This window comes from Cyanistes caeruleus, chromosome 18 (genome assembly GCF_971803275.1).
Source record: "Cyanistes caeruleus chromosome 18, bCyaCae1.hap1.1, whole genome shotgun sequence".
NCBI classification, from domain to species: Eukaryota; Metazoa; Chordata; class Aves; order Passeriformes; family Paridae; genus Cyanistes; species Cyanistes caeruleus.
This window is the reverse complement of record NC_141718.1, coordinates 10,195,747-10,214,354: the sequence shown is the minus strand read 5'-3', so window position 1 is coordinate 10,214,354 and position 18,608 is coordinate 10,195,747. Positions and strand designations below refer to the sequence as shown.

The window sequence follows — 18,608 nt, the reverse complement described above, 5'->3', positions numbered from 1 at the left end:
ACCACATCCTACAGACATCATCTTGTGCCAGCAAAACCCTTCACCTGCCATGGACTTGAGTTTGGCAGCTCCTGCCAAGACATTTCTACCAATGACAATTCACAGGGACAGAACATCCCAACATAGGGGTTATCATGTTTTTGTGATACTATTGCTAATAAAGTAAGGTTATATCCCAAAGGAAATAACCCAACTGTGATATGTAAGGCAATCTGCAATATTTCCACGTTGAAACTCTAACTTACTGGAAATCTCAAAGTAAGCCTACTTTTATTAATTTTCCAGAACAACTCATAGGCCAATGACAGTTGTATGAGCTTGAAAGTTTAGATGGTCTGAGCACTGCAGGCTGAAAACCCACATGCTTTGCTCTTGGCTTGTGCACATCCTCTGGCCCAGAGCTCGCTGCAGGTGCTGCTGGATCCTGAAGGCCCTGATCTGCCAGAAAACCTCTGTGGCTCACAGAGATGGGCAGTCACAGAGCACAGCCCACTCCTTGCATCTCAAATGGTCGGCCAAGGTCTCTCTGTGCCACCAACTTACCGTGGAGTCTGCCCCGTCCAGCACGTTTTGTATCAGTCTCTTGAGCTCACTGAGAGCTGCCCGCAGGCTCCCGGCTGGGACGTCTTTGGCTGATGAGGTTTCTGAGGACTCGTCCATGGAGGAGTCAGTGGACACGGCCGAGTCGGCGCTGTCGTTGCCTCGCAGGTGGGAGCACAGGTACCGCACTTGGCAGTACGCCTCCCAGAGCTGCAGCCTCAGCTGCAACAAAACAACCTGGCATTAGCCCGGGGTGTCAGGGCCACCGAAATCCTCCTTCCATGGTCAAGTGGAGCGTGTGATTGCCAGCCCTCACAAATATTTGCCATGCTGGATTGGAAATGGATGCAGAGGTGTACTTTCATATGGTCAAAAGGGTGTTGATACCAGACCCCAGTCCCAATTTTCCAGCCTTTGGTTCAGCTCCAAATCCAGATCAAACACATTAAACTGGAGGGCAAATACCTGTTCTCGTTCTTGCTCCAGCTCCTCTGCCTCCATGCTCTGCTCTATCTCAGAGAGCAGGGATGTGCTGGTTGTGTTGAGGTTTTGGAGACTTTTCTCCTCGCTGAGCTCCTCCACCTTGCCCTGCAGCTGCCGGTAGGACAGCCTCACCTCCTGGAGCTCCAACTGGCTTTGGTGCAGCTTGGGGAGAAAATCGAGGAATCAGAAAAATATTAATGGAGGCAATATGGACTGGATCAATCTCTTGGTTTGTGAGGAAGCTGGGAGGGAGGAATGAGTGACACAAAACAGGCTTTCCAGCCAGGAGGAAAGTACTTGGCTGGTACTGCTATTTATTGGAGCTTAATAATCTCCAAGTGCCATTAGACACTGTTTAGAATCCAGAATATCCAGAAAGATAAAAATAGCAGGTTAATCAGTACTAAAATGAAGAACATTGGTAAGAAGTTGGGACTCGGGTAAAGAAATTTGCTGAAAAAAACACAGCAGGAAGTGAATCCAAACAAAAAGTGCTAGCTACATGTTTTTTAAAAATATATACAAATATATATTTAAAAAAGGAAAATATATTCAGGGTTGTTTTGCAGAGCTGAGGATCCAGTGCTTGGTAATCCGCAGAAGTGAAATGGAAAAACCTTGCTCTGCCCTAAGCCCCAGAGGTGCCAAGCTTGTTTTCTGGGGAGTGTCATTTGGTGATTCATGGCTGTGAACACCATGGAGATTGCTGGGAAACCAGATGAGCACTGGGATCTAAGAGAAGCCCCATTTGATCTAAGACTGCCCTCTGGAACAGTGGGATCTAAAGAAGTCCCTTTTGAAGCCAATTCTACTATTAAAAAATTAAACAAAATTAACTACAACCTCTGTTGTTGGAGTCCTCTGGTTCTTTTTGCATTTACCTCATTTCCTCAGCACCCTGCCTCACTTCCCTGCTCAGATCTCCCTCCTAAGCTGCTCTTTGCTGTCAGGATGATTTGTTGATGCTACACATCCTCATGGGGAACACCCAGAACCTTGCTTCCTGCCATTCTTGCATGAGCCATTTCATTCTTCCAGTTGTTCTGTCTCTCAGTTCATGGCCAATTTTTTCCCCAGATCATGACTTTTACTGCATCTCCCCATCCCCTCTCTGTCTTACTGCTGCCTCCTCACCTGCAGGTCCTTGTCATGGCTTTGTCTCTCCAAGATGAGGACTCGGTCCTGCAGCTCCTCCACGGTTCCCTGGAGCAGGTCGTTCTCCTCCATCATGGCACTGAGGCGATGCTCCAGCTCCCGCTTCCTGTCTGTCAGCATTTTGATCTGCAGGGCAAAGAGAGGCCCTGTCAGATTTTGCAGGGACCAGAGAGGAGAGACACCACATTCCAAAGAGAGAAATGGAACAGCAAAATGCAGAAGGATGTACACAGATGTTCTGTACCTGTATGAGAGAAACTACCTCTGTGTGTGGTTTAATGCTTAGGAAAGCTCTGAAAGGAAACAACTCCTCCCCCAGGCTTCAGGGGCAGCTCCAAAGGGGCTGGGTGGGCACTGGCAGGTCAGGGAACAGGCAGGAATATTCAAAGATATTAAGTGGAGACCAGCCCTGCCCACCCCTTGCACTTTAACATTTGAAAGGTAAAAACTAGTTACTTTTCCTGGCTGGTCCTGATGGTGGCATTTTCTCCTGTATGGATGCTGGAGACCACAGGGTGAGCCAGCAGGATCCAGGGTGAGGCTGTGGAATCCTGCTCCCTGTAGGTCTGTGCCACAGAACTGCCCATAGCTGTTCTTAATTTGTGTGTGTTCATCAGGTCCTCACCAGGGACTTTTCTGTCTTTTCACTTATGAAAACTCCTTTCTGTGCTGTGCCTATTTTTAGCCTCACAGTGATGGGTTGCCTTTAAAATTGGTTCATTTCTTTTAATTGTCAAGGGCAGTGATTTCAGGCGAGGGACAGTGTGCCAAACAAACCCTCCATGACTCAGTTAGCTGGGAACAGTGCAAGGATGAATCAGCACTAGCCAAGGTCACTTCTTGTTTAACCAAGAAGAAGGAGCTTTTCCCCACATTACTACACACAGGGTCTCTGGGGTCTGGTATGCCAGCCATCCACCAGTCCAGTATAACCCTAAATATTCTCTATGGCCTCCTTTCAGTTCATGGAGCATAGACAAATCCAGCAAATTCACACCGTTTTCTTGGCCTCTTTGGGACCTTGTCTCTTTGCTGCTTCCCAGGTTGCTGGAAAGATTTGGCTGCACTAAGGAGTATCAGCCAAGTATGTGGACTAGCTGTTTCTGCAGAGTAAAGGCTGCTGGAGGTATTGGAAAGCTGCTTTGAGGTGACTAATGGTTTCTGAGATGTCTCTGCCCACCCCCATCATGATTTGTGTGGGTTGGAGAAAGAAAAATAAGAGGTTTAATGGAGAGATTGTACCAAGAGTTCATATTTGCTGGACAGACCAGTAATGAACACACTGTAAATAACCATACAACAGAAAAAACACTGCTTTGCCATGAGCCCTGGACCATGGGGAAGGCACAGGGGGAAAGGGATTGGAAAGCAAGAGACAGGAAGGAGGTGAGGAGAGAAGGTGTGGCATGCATGGTGACAGGCTTGCATGGTAACAGCCATGGACATGCAGGCAAACCCTTTCCAAGCCTCCATACTTACTTCAAGGACCTGCTGCTCCACACCAAGGGGAGGGGAAGAAAAGGCAAGGGACCAGCAAGGAGCAGGTGGGAGCAGGAGAAAAGAAATGGAGAGATTTTAGGAAAAGCTTTTCCAGACAGCTTTTAAATAAAAGAAGTGGTTGGGTAGTAGAGCAGGACATCTTCTACCCATCTAGCTCCTACCTATGTGATCCCCAGTGACCCTGTCAGGGAAGGGAAAAGGAAGTAAGTTGTATCATTCCTGCAAATGTACCTAAGTTAAAACAGGCAGGGGCTCCTTGCTTTCCCAAGTGCATGGCTCGGAGGCAGGAGAGGATTGCTGCTTCCTTTGCAAGCATGAGGAACAGAAGGAAAAAGAACCCTGCAGACCTTCCCACCATGCCCACCAGAGTTTAATCTGTACTGGGAAAAGCCCTGTGGGAGTACAGCCATGGTTTGGCTCCTGGAAGATCCTTCTCATCTCTTCATTTTGCAGGAATGCTGTGGCAGAGGCAGCACTGGAAGATGCTGTGAGCCAGAACCCCAACCAGAACACCATGGAGCAATCCTTGCTGGGGGAGTCCTTTGCCCCAGTGTTGCCATCCCTCTGTTGGCTCCACTGGCTGACTGTGTTTGCTCAGAGAAGGGCATGACACAAGCTCCAGGAGCCCTGGCTGCTTTCTGCAGGAGGGAGGCAGGTGACTCACCTCGGCCTGGAGGCTCTCCAGCCGCACGATGTGTTGGCTGCTGGAGGAATTCTTCTCCCGGAAGTCCTCCCGGAGCGTGTGGACCTGCAGGGAGAGCTGCCGCTCCACCTCCGATGCCTGCAAGGAGACACCAGCTGGAGTTACCCCACAGACCCAAAGCTGCCATCTCCTCCTGCCCAGGGAGACCTGCCCAGATACAACTTCTGCACAAGCCCAGTTTCAGCAGAAACTCTGAATTCTGCATAGTCTGGGTGAGTGAAAATCTCACCTTTGACAGACACTGGGGAGAGCTGCCATTTAAACCATGTTGATTTTTCCCTTGGGGCAGCCAAGGGGCCACAGCCCATAATTTTTTTCCACTGTAAAAAACCACAATGACTCCTGTTTCCCAGAGGAAATTCACTTTGCCTTAAAAATTGTAGCCTAGCTGGGGTTGAGGAGAAGACCAGGAAACACCCCTATTAGATTTACACTCCTAACCTCTGAACATCTTTGGCACAGCCCTCATATAACAAGTACTCTTTGCCTCTGATTCCCAGCTCCTGCCAAGGCCAGATGGAGAAACATCCTCTCCACATGACTGTCAGTGCAGGATCCCTGGGCTTGTCCCTCTTTCCCATTTTGAAGCAGGGATGCCCCACTTATGCAGGGTGATTTGAGGACAGCAGAAAGGCCATTCCCACCTTCAGGATCCAGGCTTGAGGCAGCCCTTACAAATGACAGTTTAGACATGTTAACTATGCTCCAGGCAGCTTAATGGCTGATTTTTACATGTGAACACACTTGTTTAGGCCTGTAAGACAACATAAGGTTTTTATGACGAAACCCTAAGGAGACAGCGAAATGGATGGTTTTAATTTTAATTAGCTTCCATCAGATTCCATTACACTTAGGCACAGACCTCCAGCTATGCCACATGGGCTGGAATTGATTCCTCTCAAGGGTGGCATTGCTGTGCTGCTTGGGGTGTGTCCAGTGGCAAAAGCCACAGTGTTTTAGACAGGGAGGGAGGGACTGGAGTCAGCAGCTGTGGGCAGGTTGGGGAATGCATCTTTAGGTCTGGCAAATGGGGCTCTGGATTTTCTCCGGGTGCTCTGACAGTGCACAAGGCAGAGCTTCACCAAAGGGTGCAATGACTCTGCTCTAGAACCTTGTGACTGGAGCAATGACTCCAGCAGACTGGAGACTGAGCACACACAGTCTGAGCTGCCCAAAAAGGCAACACTGCTCCCTTTTAAAAAATGTCCCTTATTTTGCACAGTCTGCAGCAAAATATTCCAAATCAGAAGCATGAAGTAAAAGGCTGTTCCAGCTCCATCAAGTGGAGGAAACTGGTGGCCTCAACATTGTTTGCTTGGAGGGGCAGCATCAGACAGAAGTGTGGCCACCAAATCAGGCTCTGACTACTGACTTCTGAAAAGTGGGTTCCAATAATAAGAAATAATCTTGTCTACCAATTGTTTTTTAGCTCCCTTCTTACACTGTTTTTTTCACTCTTCTTTAAAGCCCCAAGTCAGAACCCTTTGCATATTGCCTAATTTACTTAATAAAGCTTCCTTGCTATAGGAAGGAATTCACTATAGGAAGGGGTTGGTTATTTTTCTTCCCTTAAGCAACTATAGGTTGCAAAGCATCCTGAGCAGCTATTAATTGGTGACACTAAAGAAGATGGATGGATTGTGCTTTTTTTGAATGATTCACTTGCTTTTGTAATGACTGCTGAAACATCTTCATGCTGAAACACTCTGCAGGAGCTATCAAGGATGAAAAAGCACCAGATGAAAAGCACTGAAGGATTCTGCCTGCAAGATGCTGACCACACTCCCAAGGAGCTCAAGTGGCACCAGAGGAGATGACACACCAGTATTTGACGGTTCACTGTGTAACATAATTTATACGCTTGAAGAATGCTACGTACAGAGAGTATAAATGTACAAGGGAGCAGTAAGAAAACAAGGCAGTATTAATGGCATTGTAAAAATCCCTGGTAAGAAAATATATAGCTGCTCTTGCTCGTTCTGCTCCCCATGCCCAGACAGGAGCAGGTGAAGGGATGAGCTGCAAGGATGATTCAGATTGTGGAAAGTCTGTTATACGAAAGGAGTCTAAAAAAAGGATGGCTTGTTTTATCTCATGCAGTAAATGCTGAGAGAGGACTCCCTATAAATACATCATGGATGAGCACACAGAAGGGAGAAGCGCTATTTAAGCAGAAGCACAATTTTGGCAGAAAAGAAAGATGTGAATAAACCGGATAAGAGTATATTAAGGCTGGCAATAGGAAGATTTCTACATTTCCAAGGACCTGCTGTAGGATTCCTCTTCTGCACCATTACGGTAGTAGAAATGGTGGCAAAAAAAATAACTCTGTAATGGAGCTGGGTCACTTTATCATGCAGCTTATTTCAGAGGGCTGCCTGTGACAGAAGGGAAATGAATTGACCTCAAAGGTCCTCTCCAGTACCAGGCTGCTTGCAAGACTATAAGACTTGTATTCACCAGCATTAAATCATCATCTGGAATTTATCTATGTGCTGCCTGGCTCACTGGCTCACACATCTTATTCCCACAATTATAACCCACATGGAGGGAAAAAGCACTCAGTTACTTTTAGTATTTAGAGCCCTAAAGGCAGACAGGATGTCACAGTGTCACCTCAGTGAACACCATTTGCATACTACCTCATGCAGTTGAGAAAAGTAAAAATAATACTTGCTTTAGCCTCACACAGTGCAGAAAAATACTTTCTGACCAGCTGTTTAGCAGAAGTAAACACAAATGACTGTATTTTGTGTTTCCCTCCACAGGCCAACCAGGAATGGTTTTCATCCGGTTTTTCTAAACACGAAACAAAGTCTTCTGAGCTGAGCTCTGGTCATGGAATCTTCCTTTTCAAGCTACATTTGTTTCAAAAGTTATTAATCCTGCTGCCAAACTACCCTTTCTAACTGATTGTAAAATAGAGATATTAACATCAGCTTGCATTAATTTATGAAAGCTACCTTGAGAGTGTCCAGTATTTCTCAGGCTTTCTGGTGTATGTTCAGACATTGTCTACTTCAGTTCTCAGCACTGCTGTTGATGTGCACCTACCTGCACATTGTGTGTTTTAAACCATGAGCTCACCACTGATTACTTTGAACATGCTCTTTTTACTTATTGGCATCAGTGAAGATATAACCTTCCACCTCCATTTTCTCTTTAATGCTCAATATGGCTTTTGCTGAATGGAAGTGAGTTTCTTCTGCCTTGGCCAGCCTTAGGGCTTTCCCTCTTCATCGCTGTTTCCTAAACGCTAAAAGCTAAATCTTTTGTGGTTCTGTCAATCATTTAGCAATGCACTGATTTTGCTAGAGACAAGTAATATTCTTTGCAAAAAGGCAGACATATATTGCCCAACATCACAGCTTTGCTCTGTAGTTAAAAATGAATTAATTTCCTTGGCCAACACAGCCACCAGGCAAGATTTGAAATGTATCCGCAAAAGCATAGACATCAATTCACAATTAGATATATCCAATCAACTGTGAGATTTGTTTTCTGGTCTTCAGGCAAGGTTTCAATGAGATTTGGGCAGTGCAAGAAGAAAGGAAGAGCAGGAGGACATTTTGGCTTCTGCTCTAATTAAGGCCTTTTCATCATTGCAAACTTGATTAAGTTTCTCTCGTGATTAATTCCCAAGTGCTAAAATACACAAAACTGTGTAGATCTTTGGCAGAAAGAGATGCTTGCCAGTTACAACAGCTCCATGATGTTTAACATCTGGAATAAATGAGCAATAAATACATAAAACAAATATAAATAAATTGGACTGCCGATGTTCCTGTGAAGGGGGCGGGGGGGGATCTTTGAGAAGTTAGGGACGGGCTACAAATTAATGGCCTGTTTAGTCTTAGTTTAGTCTTATTCAAAAAAAACCTTCCTCTGGGTTAAGATTTGATAAATAAAGCTAACTGTATACAAAATAACTATCTATAAGTCATGTCAGAAAGAAAAGGAGAATGAAAAAAGTTTAATAGACTGTAGCAGGGTCAAGAAACCAATGTTTCCATATGATTTACTTCTACAAACAAGATGATTAAGATTTAACAAAGGATATTGAAGATTTTCTTGCCTAAAATAGCTAAGAAAGAAAAGTCCTAATTAGTGCTAAATTTGTAACACTCAGGAGAGCGTGTTACCCCTTTTATTAATTTGCTAATAGCTGAGTTCAAGGGACTTCCTGTTCCCACTGTGGTCCCATTAACACTTCAAACCACTAATTGCTGCCTCCCCTGGCTGCAGGTTCCAGGATTCCCAGCTCTTCTCTAGAAGGAAAATATATTTGGCTACTAAAACATAACCAGAGGTGGAAACAATAACAACAACAACAACGAATTGCTTTAGATTTATAATTTACCAAAAAAATGTTACTCTGACTTCTGAGGGAAGTCCCAGAGGATTGGGATTCTGTTTTGCCACTGCAGCCAGCACCCAGGTGCTGGAAGAAGCCTGGTTTTCTGGGATACTTGATCCATGCCAATAAATTGCCTGTTTCCCAGACCTTGGCACATTGGCCCCATAAATCACCCTCAATATTTAGCACACCTAGAGGTTGCCCAGTTTGGGAATCTTTGAGAGATTTTTAGCAACGCTTTTAATGCAGGTCAACTTCAAATTGTTATTTGAAACATTAGCCTATCCAGGAAAGTTCTTACATAATAGAGGTGCTTGCATGCACCAGCTTTTGAGGTTTTTTGTTTTTATTTGCTGATTTGCGTGCCCAGAAGGATTCCCTGTGGAATTCTCTGTGGAGCAGTAGCACCCTGGTGGGCTGGCCAATGTCCACCCAGCTGCTCTCACACAACCCCCTCCAGCAATGGGGGAGAAAATAAGATTTAAAAGCTCATGGATTGAGACAAAGACAGGGAGATTACACATTATTAGGGGAATTTGAAGTTCAAACAGTGACAGTAAAGTAAAAGGCAAAGCTCAGCTTGGCCATTGCCTAGGACTGGATTAACAATGGGGATTTTTGTGGTGAGGGAGAGGATGGAACTGTGATGGAACTGGATGGAACCCTGGTGGGTTGTGATGGTGTTGCTTCCCTTGTGGTGTGAGGAAGTTTTTTTGGGGCTGATTGTCATCACTGGAGCTGTGAAGGGTGTGTGTCAAGTGAGTATTTTAATTACCATTATGAAATTAGCATTTTGCTGAGGCAAGGGGTAGAATTTATTTCCTGCAGGTGCCCAGGCACTGCTGGGGGGCTGAGACCCTCTGGGGTGAGGCTGGGGCTGTCCAGGATGGACACGGTGAGTTCCACCCCAGCCCCTCTGCAGGGCAGGGCTGAGGCTGTCATTCACCACTGCTGGAAAAATGCACTCAGGAAAGGACAAAACACCTTCTGCCAGTGACAGCTGAGGTAAAGTGCGTGAAACAGCTTCGTGGTTGAAGGAGGAGTAGGAGGGGATTTGGCTTTCTCCAGAGACCTCTTCCCGCTTCTCCCCAGTGCAGCACAAGACATTGGAGCTGGGAAGTGCTGGTGAGAGCCAGGACTGCCCCCATCCCTGCCAAATGATGGAGTGGGGCTGAATCCTCCTCCTCGCTCATCCTTCACTCTGCTGCTGCCCAGATGTGGGGGATTCAAGGCTGAAGAGCTTTCCCTCTGGCAGGAAACGCGCTGCCACAGGCCAGCCCCATTGGGTGGGGGACCCTACAGAGACAACAGGGCAGGGGGACAAGACAGGAAACAAAAGAACGCTGTTTTTGCACAAAGTGGATCTGTCAAGAAAAAACGAAAGCAAGAGATCTTGATCCAAAGGACTGCCAAAACAAGGAGACTAAATAATGGAGGAAAGGCACTATTATGACTGTTTTATAAGCATCAGGCTGGGGGCACATTAGTGATGGGAAAAGCCTCATGGCTGCAGCATTAAACCTGTTCTGAGAGGATTCTGTGAGACAAAGGGCAGCAGTGGCAGCTTATACTAAGCTCTGCACTACTTCCACATTTCTGGCATTTTGGAAATACAAGAACACGAGCTTTTACTGCTTGCATGAAAGTGAGAAATTTTTGCTGCAGATTTGTTCCCTTTCCCATCTGTAGGACAAGTGGAAATGTATAGTGTATCCTTTGACCTCACTCCTATTTACCTGAGTTTTACCATAAAAACCCCAAGAATGTGTTTCTTCTCAAGAAGCCCTAGTTGTGCAGTGAGTGGCAATGGGTTAATGCCAGTCAACTCTGATGCCTCACACCTGAAAGGCAGAGGCCCAGCTGGCTGAGAGACAGAGCAAGGAGCACCTGGGGCTTTCTATTTTGGGATGGGGTGGTCTGGCACCTGCTACTTGAGGTGGAGTTAAGAATGGAAGTATTTAGTTCCTTGGTGGAAACATCTGCAAACGCTGGCTCTTCTCAGGCTGAAGCTAGATTTTCTGTTTTTGGAAGGAAAAGTGTTTGCATTGTCTGCCTCTGGTTGCTTCCTATATTTCTCATGACTGGAGGACTCTGAGTGTGTCTAGAGATGGAGAAAAACTACTACTGATTTTTTTATTTTCAAGTGTCCTTGAAAAGCCCTTTCAACAACGACAGTGGACTTCTGCTGCATCACTAAGCAAAGTGTGAAAAAGTAGATGGGGTTTTCCTTGCAATGCAGTTGCTATTTTTTTTCTTTCCTGTTAGGTTAGGTGATATATCTGAACCAGTGTGCAAGGCAAACATCTGATTGCTTTGGGAAAGAGCTTAGGGGGATGAATGCAAAATGGCAGCCTTCATCTTGTCTTTTAGTAAGTACTCAGATAACTATCTGACTGAGGCCAAAAACCATTAGCTTGGGCTAAATCAATTTACAGGATTAGGAACTGCTGTTCAGAACAGAAGCAAGGTTAACCCTACCTGTGTGTAACACCTCCAGGTCCATTGTCTGAATGAAAGAAAGAGCTTCACAAGTGGCTGTGGGCTGTTTCAGGAGGTGCTTAAACACGAGCCTCCTTTTTTTTTTTTTTTTTTAGTGGTTTATTCTTGACCTAAACATTTGGCTCTTGCGGAGAGGAAAATAGAGTGTGTGGAAAAATGAGTCAGCCAGCTTCCTGTGGGAGGGACTGCAGGAGGCACGATGCTTTGAATGCTGCAATAAATTAGCACTGGAGATAATTCAGAGGACAAAGTGTGCCTGGAGGACACGCCATGCTAAGTAGTGCACGAAGTGGCTCTTGCTCTCAGTGTGCAAATCCTGCTTTGCAGAAGAAGTGTGGGAGATGAGACAGCTCTGCATTGTGTTGTGGGGCTCTGCACAGAGAGCTGAACATGGGCTTGTTGGTGGCTGTTTGGCTCCTGGATGGTGAGAGGATGAAGGTAATAACGTGGAACACCAGCAGGCTCATCTAGTTCTGTGGGGATGCTGCACATCACCTGCAGTGAAGCATTTGTTACCTATTTGCACATGGAAGCAGAAAGGCTGCAATAATCAAGTCTGGTGGAGCCATCACATTAATTCACTGCAGCACAGACTGGTCCTTGTTGCAAGGGGGTCTGGGACCTCCACATTAAATATTTTGTCATTCCCCTTGAGCCTGTGCAAGAGTGCACTGCCTGAAGCTCTGTATTGCAGAGGGAATGGTACAGTTTGGAAGCTGAACAGTTCATGTTTTGCATCAGTAAGCTCTGTGGTCTGCTCTCCTAGATAACTTCTAATGCATTTCTAATATTTAATTTCTACTAATAAGTTGGGGGTTTTTTTTCCCTGAAAAAGGCATATTTTACCTTGATAGACCATTCTGGCCATTGCCTTTGATGTAGGTTTTTAATCCAGATTTGCTGGAGCTCAGTCTGTCTTTGCTACATGAGCTAAAGGCTGAAAAATATTTCTTCCAGTAACTTTCTAGTGAGCCAAAAGTGTGGGTCAGATAAGAGGATAATGAAACAAAAAAAGGCCTGACTAGTTTGGAAATAACTGAACTGGAAACATGAATACTTAACCTGGTCATTAAAACCTCTGAAAATTTAAGAAAGTTACAACAGTGGAGACAAAGAAATGGAACATTCCCTCCTGCTCTGAGAGGCTTTGCTGTCTTTCCTTGGTAACCTGAAGTCAGGACAGCCAATCTCCATTCTTGAAATTATTTTTTTATTAAATCATTTTAGTCTTAAGACCTTAAACCTGGAGGAGTTCAAATTCAAATGGTTGTGCCTGGAAGAAAGAGACAATAATTAAGCTTCTTACAATCTCTTGCTCTGGCTTTAAGCACTCTTTCCCCTTTATTTCAAGGCAAATTAATTGAGTTCTATTGTTCTATCACATCTAATATGTGATGGCAGACTAGCAGCTCTGTCTGCTCTTGAAATCTTTGTGTCTACACCCTATTAAGCTCACAATATACTGTTTTAGGATTTATTAGTAGTAAATCAAGCCAAAAGCTTTCCAGTTTGTGTAGACGTGGTGCTCAAACCTGCAGTTACAAACGTGTCTGAATGCATGAAAATAAAGGTGTCCATTCCCATGTAATATGAAATGAGTGAGTGCCACAAAAGATGGGACAAAACTCAAGGAGCTGGTTTAAAATATATTAAACTCTCCCAGGAAGCCTTCTGACAGGAAGAGAGAAAACATGTTCTCAAACATGTATTTAAATTTTATGGTAGACTGACCTGGAGATGTTTCATTAGCTTTTAAATCCCTGCGAAGTTGGATTCCAAATAACTTCTATCAGACTGCTTCTTAAAAACAGTGTTCATGTGTGTTTGCTCATTTCCTCTAAAACTTGACGAATTTATTTCAAAAGTGAGAGGAAGAAGAGCTAAGAAGTATTTTTTGGAGCTTGGCTTGACTAGAGCAAGATGTGAAAGTGTTTTTTGCAGAAGGCTGGTTTCTCATAGCCAATACAGTAGAACTTGTGGCTGCTTTCTGTGGAAAAATAAGGAAACCCAAACCCTGTAGTGAATACTGGCCAGGATGAAAGCTATAGCTTCAAAATATTCCCTTAAAGTTTCCTCTTCACTAAAAGTTTTAACCACAGATAGGTGCAATGGGGTCATAAATGGAAAGTGAATGCCATAAAAATGAGCAAGTTCATCACAAAATTTTGGAAAAAACCCCAAACCATGAAACTCATATGGCAGCATGTCACATTCCAACACTTGAATAAAAAGGTACAAATCTATGTTCTTAAAGGATTGTTCTGGAGCTGTTAAGTAACATTTTACTTCAAAATATTTCTTGGTCAGCTAGTGTTTGATCTGTCCTTCTAAACACAAAAGAACTGTGCTGAATACCTGTAGACAAAAAGCTTCTAGAGAGCTATTATTTAACTTAGCAGCGCTTCTTCCTGTACTTTGTCAGCTTCCAGCTATATCTGAATTTTTCTCCCTCTTGGCAGCATGAAAAGATCTGTTTAGGGCATAAGGTCTTTGGAGCAGACTTTGAGCACAAGGCAGACCTTGCTCTTGGTGATTGCTGACAAAAGATAATTACAATGTGTTAATAATAACATCTGAGCACTTTGATCTACTGAAGCCAAATCTATACTTAGTGCATTAACATGGGTAATAAGTACAGGAATTCTGTCTCCTTGTAGCCCAGCTTTGCTCTGTTTCCACCCAGGTTGAGCCTGTGGACACAGGTGCAGCAGATGCTGGAACACAGCATGTTTACCTTCTGTGCATTGCACAGATGTAAACACTGAGGGGATTAGGTCTTTAATTCCCAGATCCTCAGGACAGGGCTTGGCCTTCAGAGCAGTCTCACTTCCCCAGCTGTACGTAGGGGAAAATATGCAACAGTAATTTCTAGTGTGAGCCAGAGCCTAAGCTCACACTGTGTATTCAAAGCTGAAGATAAATTTTCCAAACAACACCTGTAACCCAGCCTTTGGGAAGCTTCTGAGTACTTTTGCAAGTGGTCAGATCTTATGCATGTGCCAGCCTGGCAGGTGAGGTGTTCCTCTAGAGACTGTGTAGCTGTGGCCAGTGTCTGGATGAGGGGATAGTCTGGAAATATGGATCTCTCCTTGCAGCTTTTTCCTCCTACAATCTTGCTTTTAAAAGGCTCTTGCATGAGTTTTATTTAAATAACATCTTTTGGCAAACTCGCTGGCATTTTGGTACTTTAAGTCCTACAAAAAGCTGTGCTTGGAAATAAAAAAATAAAGCAAGAAGATGTGGAGAGGAAACGTAGCTGAAAAACGAGGTGGGTGCAGCACACGCCGTGGGATGGCATATAAAATATACTATACTCTGCCAAATGATACACATGCAGGGGAATCATTATCAGGGACTGGAAAGAGCCCCTCTCTGTGTAAGTTTCAGGCTTTAGTGTATCTGAGTATCACTAAAGGTAAAGTATGCATGGTCCTGTATGCGGGAAGATGCCTCAATCAGCAACCCTTCATGTATTCAGCTATTTTTCTGATGGAAAAGAAGAGCAGCGTTATCAGGGAAGAAAAACCTGCTGTAGCAACATCCCAGCAGCTCTGTTCAAGTAACTGCCTGGGAGAGAGTCCACTGAAAGTGTTACAAAAGCTGTGCTTGACTGTGGGCAGCCAGTTTGGCACCAGCATGTTAGACTCAGACTTGTACCTGTAGCCAAGGTTTTGCAAATCCAGGTCAGGTGTCATTCCACTGAAAGCCCTTTCCCCCACTGTCTAAGATGTTGCTTAGAGGGATAAGAGTTACTCAAGCTGTATTTTTTTGGCACAGAGGCTGTTGCCTTCTGACAGCTGACTCCATGCAGATAACAGCCAGCTCTCAGCAATCCTGGGCTGAGCTGGAGCAGGCACCAGGTAGGTCTGGGACTGACCCACAGCCCTGGTGTGGGGCTGCCTGCAAACCAGCACCTGTAAGCACTGCTCAAGGTCTTAGACTGGGAAACACCACATAGACAGACTTAGCAACATGTCCTGTGCGATGCTGAGAAAAGATCTCTTTTCCCTGTGAAGGTTTCACAGCTGAGGCTTTGGCTGCTAAGAAGTGTGTTTCCCTCCTTCACCAAAGCTCCCTGTTCACCCTCAGTGATTTGTCCTGGAGGAGCAGAGTTTATAAAGACCTACAGCTGCCCTTTAGGAAAAATATTGTTGGTTTTGGCTCTGGTGCTTTTAAGCAGAAGTCAGTACCAATGGCATGTACCCTGCTCATCTGCCCTACCTAGTGCCAAAGAAGGGAGCAGGAGACCAGCTGTAAAGTGCAACAAGAAAAACACAACAGAAGTGGTGTAGCAGTGGCTGTTCCTCAGCTTCAAAGACTCCCTGACAAGTTACTGCTGGGAATGTGTTTCATTTTCAAAGCCCTGTTTGAACATGCTTATACCTTACCTGTGGCCACCTTCCAGGTATGCTTTCCAGGTATGTTCATTTATCACTTTATCTTCAGCAGAGAGGGCTGCCTTGCCTGAGTTTGTGTGGATTCTGCTGCACTTGATCGTGGGCTGGTCTACTCCATTTCTTCTGCTACTACAGTAGGATTTTAAACTGGCATCTTCCCTAGCTTTGCTGTACATAAATGATTAACTTTCTCTTCCTCTTGCTGCCTAAAATCAAGAGTAATGTGACCAGCAGCAGCAGAAGAGACTGTGGTATTCAGCTCTCAGCAGTTTTTATTACTCCTGCTGCTGTAGCTGAATTTCTCTATGTGCACAAGCCAGTGGTAGCAGTACTAAATCTCCCGAGCACCTGCTGTGTGCTGGAGTGTCTAAAATGGTGCTACTTAGAGCTTCTGCCAGTACATAGACATGTGAGTGAGTTAGGAGGGCTTTTATCCTATCTGTGCTAAAAATCACCTGCCTTAAGCCACTGATCCCTTTTTCCCCTCCTTGCAAGTCTTGCATGTGGTGAGGTGTGTGCTGGAGCTGGCAGATGGCTGGGGAGCAAACAGGTCCACACAAGCATGCAAACAAATCAGATTGCATCACTGCTAACCAGCCTGTGCCAGGACTTGGGTTTTCTTCTGCCTGTCTCTGCCTTGCTTACACTGGCTTCCCCATCACCCCTTGGCTTGGCTGTTTGGTGACCTACCTCCTGGGACATTTCTTCCCCTCCTCTCTCAGCTCTCTCTAGTTGATTAGTCTAAGAGATACTAGCCATGGCTCATTGTTTAATTTGTTTTTAGACACAATGCTGTGCCAGAGATTTGTTTGCTTAATTACAGAAATACTGTTATTTCTGCTGTAGTATGTCTGGATTTGGTTTTGTTCCTGAGCCTAGTGCTGATTTCAGCCTACTTTCCTTGGCTCTGCTTAAAGATATTTTTTGTTCTGTTGAGCTAGAGCAGATATCCCCAGTTTGGAAAGTTATAAAGAACTGAGGACTGAAGAAAGAACAAGTGGTTTAACCAGGTCCCTACTGCAGCACAGGTAGGCTTTTATCACTTAGATCTTCAACTCTGTAACACTTGTATGTAATGCAGGGCTGCTCAGCTCCATGCACTGGCACTCTCTGCATCTCCTATGTGAAGACAGGTCTCATGTCAGTGCCACACATAGCAAAAACTGGCTTTGGGTGCCCAGGATGCCACATGAGACAACCAACTTCTTCCTCAGCAGACCCACATATCATGTGGAGTAGAGACAAGCTTCATGCAAGTGCAGCATGTGTTGAAACTCCTTGACCTGATGCTTTGGTCATGTCTGCCTGAGCAATGGGGCACAAGGGTACAACCCAGAGCTGCTTCCTCAGAGGCAGAAGTCTCAGTACAACCCAGTCAGACAGCATGTGCACACCAGGAGATGAGCTGAACCCTGGGTAGTTTTCAGAAATTAGTAGGTTAAAGTCCAGCATAATTTTGTTAAGCTCTTGCAGGGATTTGGAATTTCCCAGTGTGATCCCACTGACACAAGGGGACGAAGGAGATAAAGATATTAGAGCCAAGTTTTCGGCACAAGCCTTCTCTCAAGTACTGGTTCAAAATACAGCTTTAAGTGTCAAGCTGTGAAACACCAAGTATATCCATGTCTCAAACTTAGTTACTTGGAGGACAAGACAAATACTACCAGTTAAAAAGCTCTCTATTGGTTTTCACCCTTACTCAGGTTTGCTGAAAGGGTCTAGGATTTAATATTGTTTATGGCAACAATTGCACATTACCAGGAAGGGAGTGTTTTGGCCAGATCCCCTCATGGAGTCAGAATTTACATGAGGGTTATAAGGCTCATTGGGGCTAATCCCTGCTAGCATTATACATCATCTGACAGTTGCCAAGGAGACAAGGATAATCTGAGTGAAACAAGATATGTGAGAAGGGTATTTATGGACATTTGCCTAACGATGCTGGTGGAATGCACCAAGAAGTGATTATTTGAGTGCCTTTGAAGTACTACCTCTTCTGTGATGAATATGGAGGATTGGTACACATGCAAAAAATATCCCTGTGAAATTAAGGCAGCAGCAGCTTGGCCTTGGTTTTTCCTTTTATCCTGTGGTGGCCTCATCCAGTGCTGTGGGTGATGCACTAAGATTTTAGCCTTTGTTTTTCAAATCCTGTACTGCCTTAGTTCATAACTAAATCCCATATGAAGTGTTAACTACTGTCTTCACATTTTGGTCAGACAAAACAATTCCTCTAGGCCTAAAACTCAAGGATACCCTACAGCCTCAGGCCCTGAAAAGTATAAACAGAAGTGAATTGGGGGGGAGCAAACTGGGGGTAAATGACTTCATTACCTGAAGCTATAATTGGAGGATTAACCCCTGATATGCAAACAGACCAAACTTATTTCTGTCTGAAAAGCTCCTCCATCTTGAGTATAGCCTCTGGGAGGCTTTTGACTACTCCAGGTGTATCTGTTGAAGGCCTTTAATAACTACTTATTCTCTTCATCTTGTCCAGTTTCTGTTTGAGGCAGCCACTCCAAAGCATCATGGGGAGGGGCAGACAAGGCTTTTACAGTGCTGTGAGTTCCCTGTCCAGCCACCTGCACTCTGTAGCATCAACAGAGCATACACAAGGATAAACAGTATAAAGAAGCCATTTCAGTCTGACAGAGGCTTAATGAAAACTGCCAACTCCACATGCTTGAAGTATTCACAGGTGCCTCATGCAAAGGTCTCAGATGCCAAGTGATGTGAGGGGAGGGAAGAGTAGAGATGGTGGTGTACAGGTACTCACAGGCATGGAGGTGTGTGTGCTTTGTCAATGGCTTTACAGCCAGCCTGCTCATTGCTCCACGCTGCAGGGTGAGCCCAGCTGCACCACAGACACCTGGCTCTGGGTGCTTGTGTCACATCCACTGAGCTGTGGGCAGGGTTAGCACCACGGCCCTACTTGGTATGTGGGTCTAGACAGGCGTTTTGGTAAATTCTG

General features: G+C 44.9%; 1 protein-coding gene and 1 long non-coding RNA gene across 8 annotated transcripts in view; one reads left to right on the top strand and one right to left on the bottom strand.

Annotated features, from left to right (window-relative positions):
* BICDL1 (BICD family like cargo adaptor 1) overlaps positions 1 to 18,608 on the bottom strand; it is a 67,569-nt gene that overhangs the window by 14,392 nt on the left and 34,569 nt on the right. For all 7 annotated transcript variants that reach the window (XM_086855508.1, XM_086855507.1, XM_086855511.1 and 4 more), the window contains 4 exons: positions 4,343 to 4,459; positions 2,158 to 2,304; positions 1,006 to 1,185; positions 544 to 762 (listed from right to left, as the gene is read on the bottom strand). In XM_086855508.1, the coding sequence (XP_086711634.1) occupies positions 544 to 762; positions 1,006 to 1,185; positions 2,158 to 2,304; positions 4,343 to 4,459 (663 nt within the window). The remainder of the gene's footprint in view (positions 1 to 543; positions 763 to 1,005; positions 1,186 to 2,157; positions 2,305 to 4,342; positions 4,460 to 18,608) is intronic.
* On the top strand, positions 11,332 to 16,662 carry LOC147649930 (uncharacterized). The gene is made up of 3 exons (XR_015277670.1): positions 11,332 to 14,505; positions 15,463 to 15,655; positions 16,576 to 16,662. It is a non-coding gene; the product is annotated as an uncharacterized LOC147649930 (long non-coding RNA).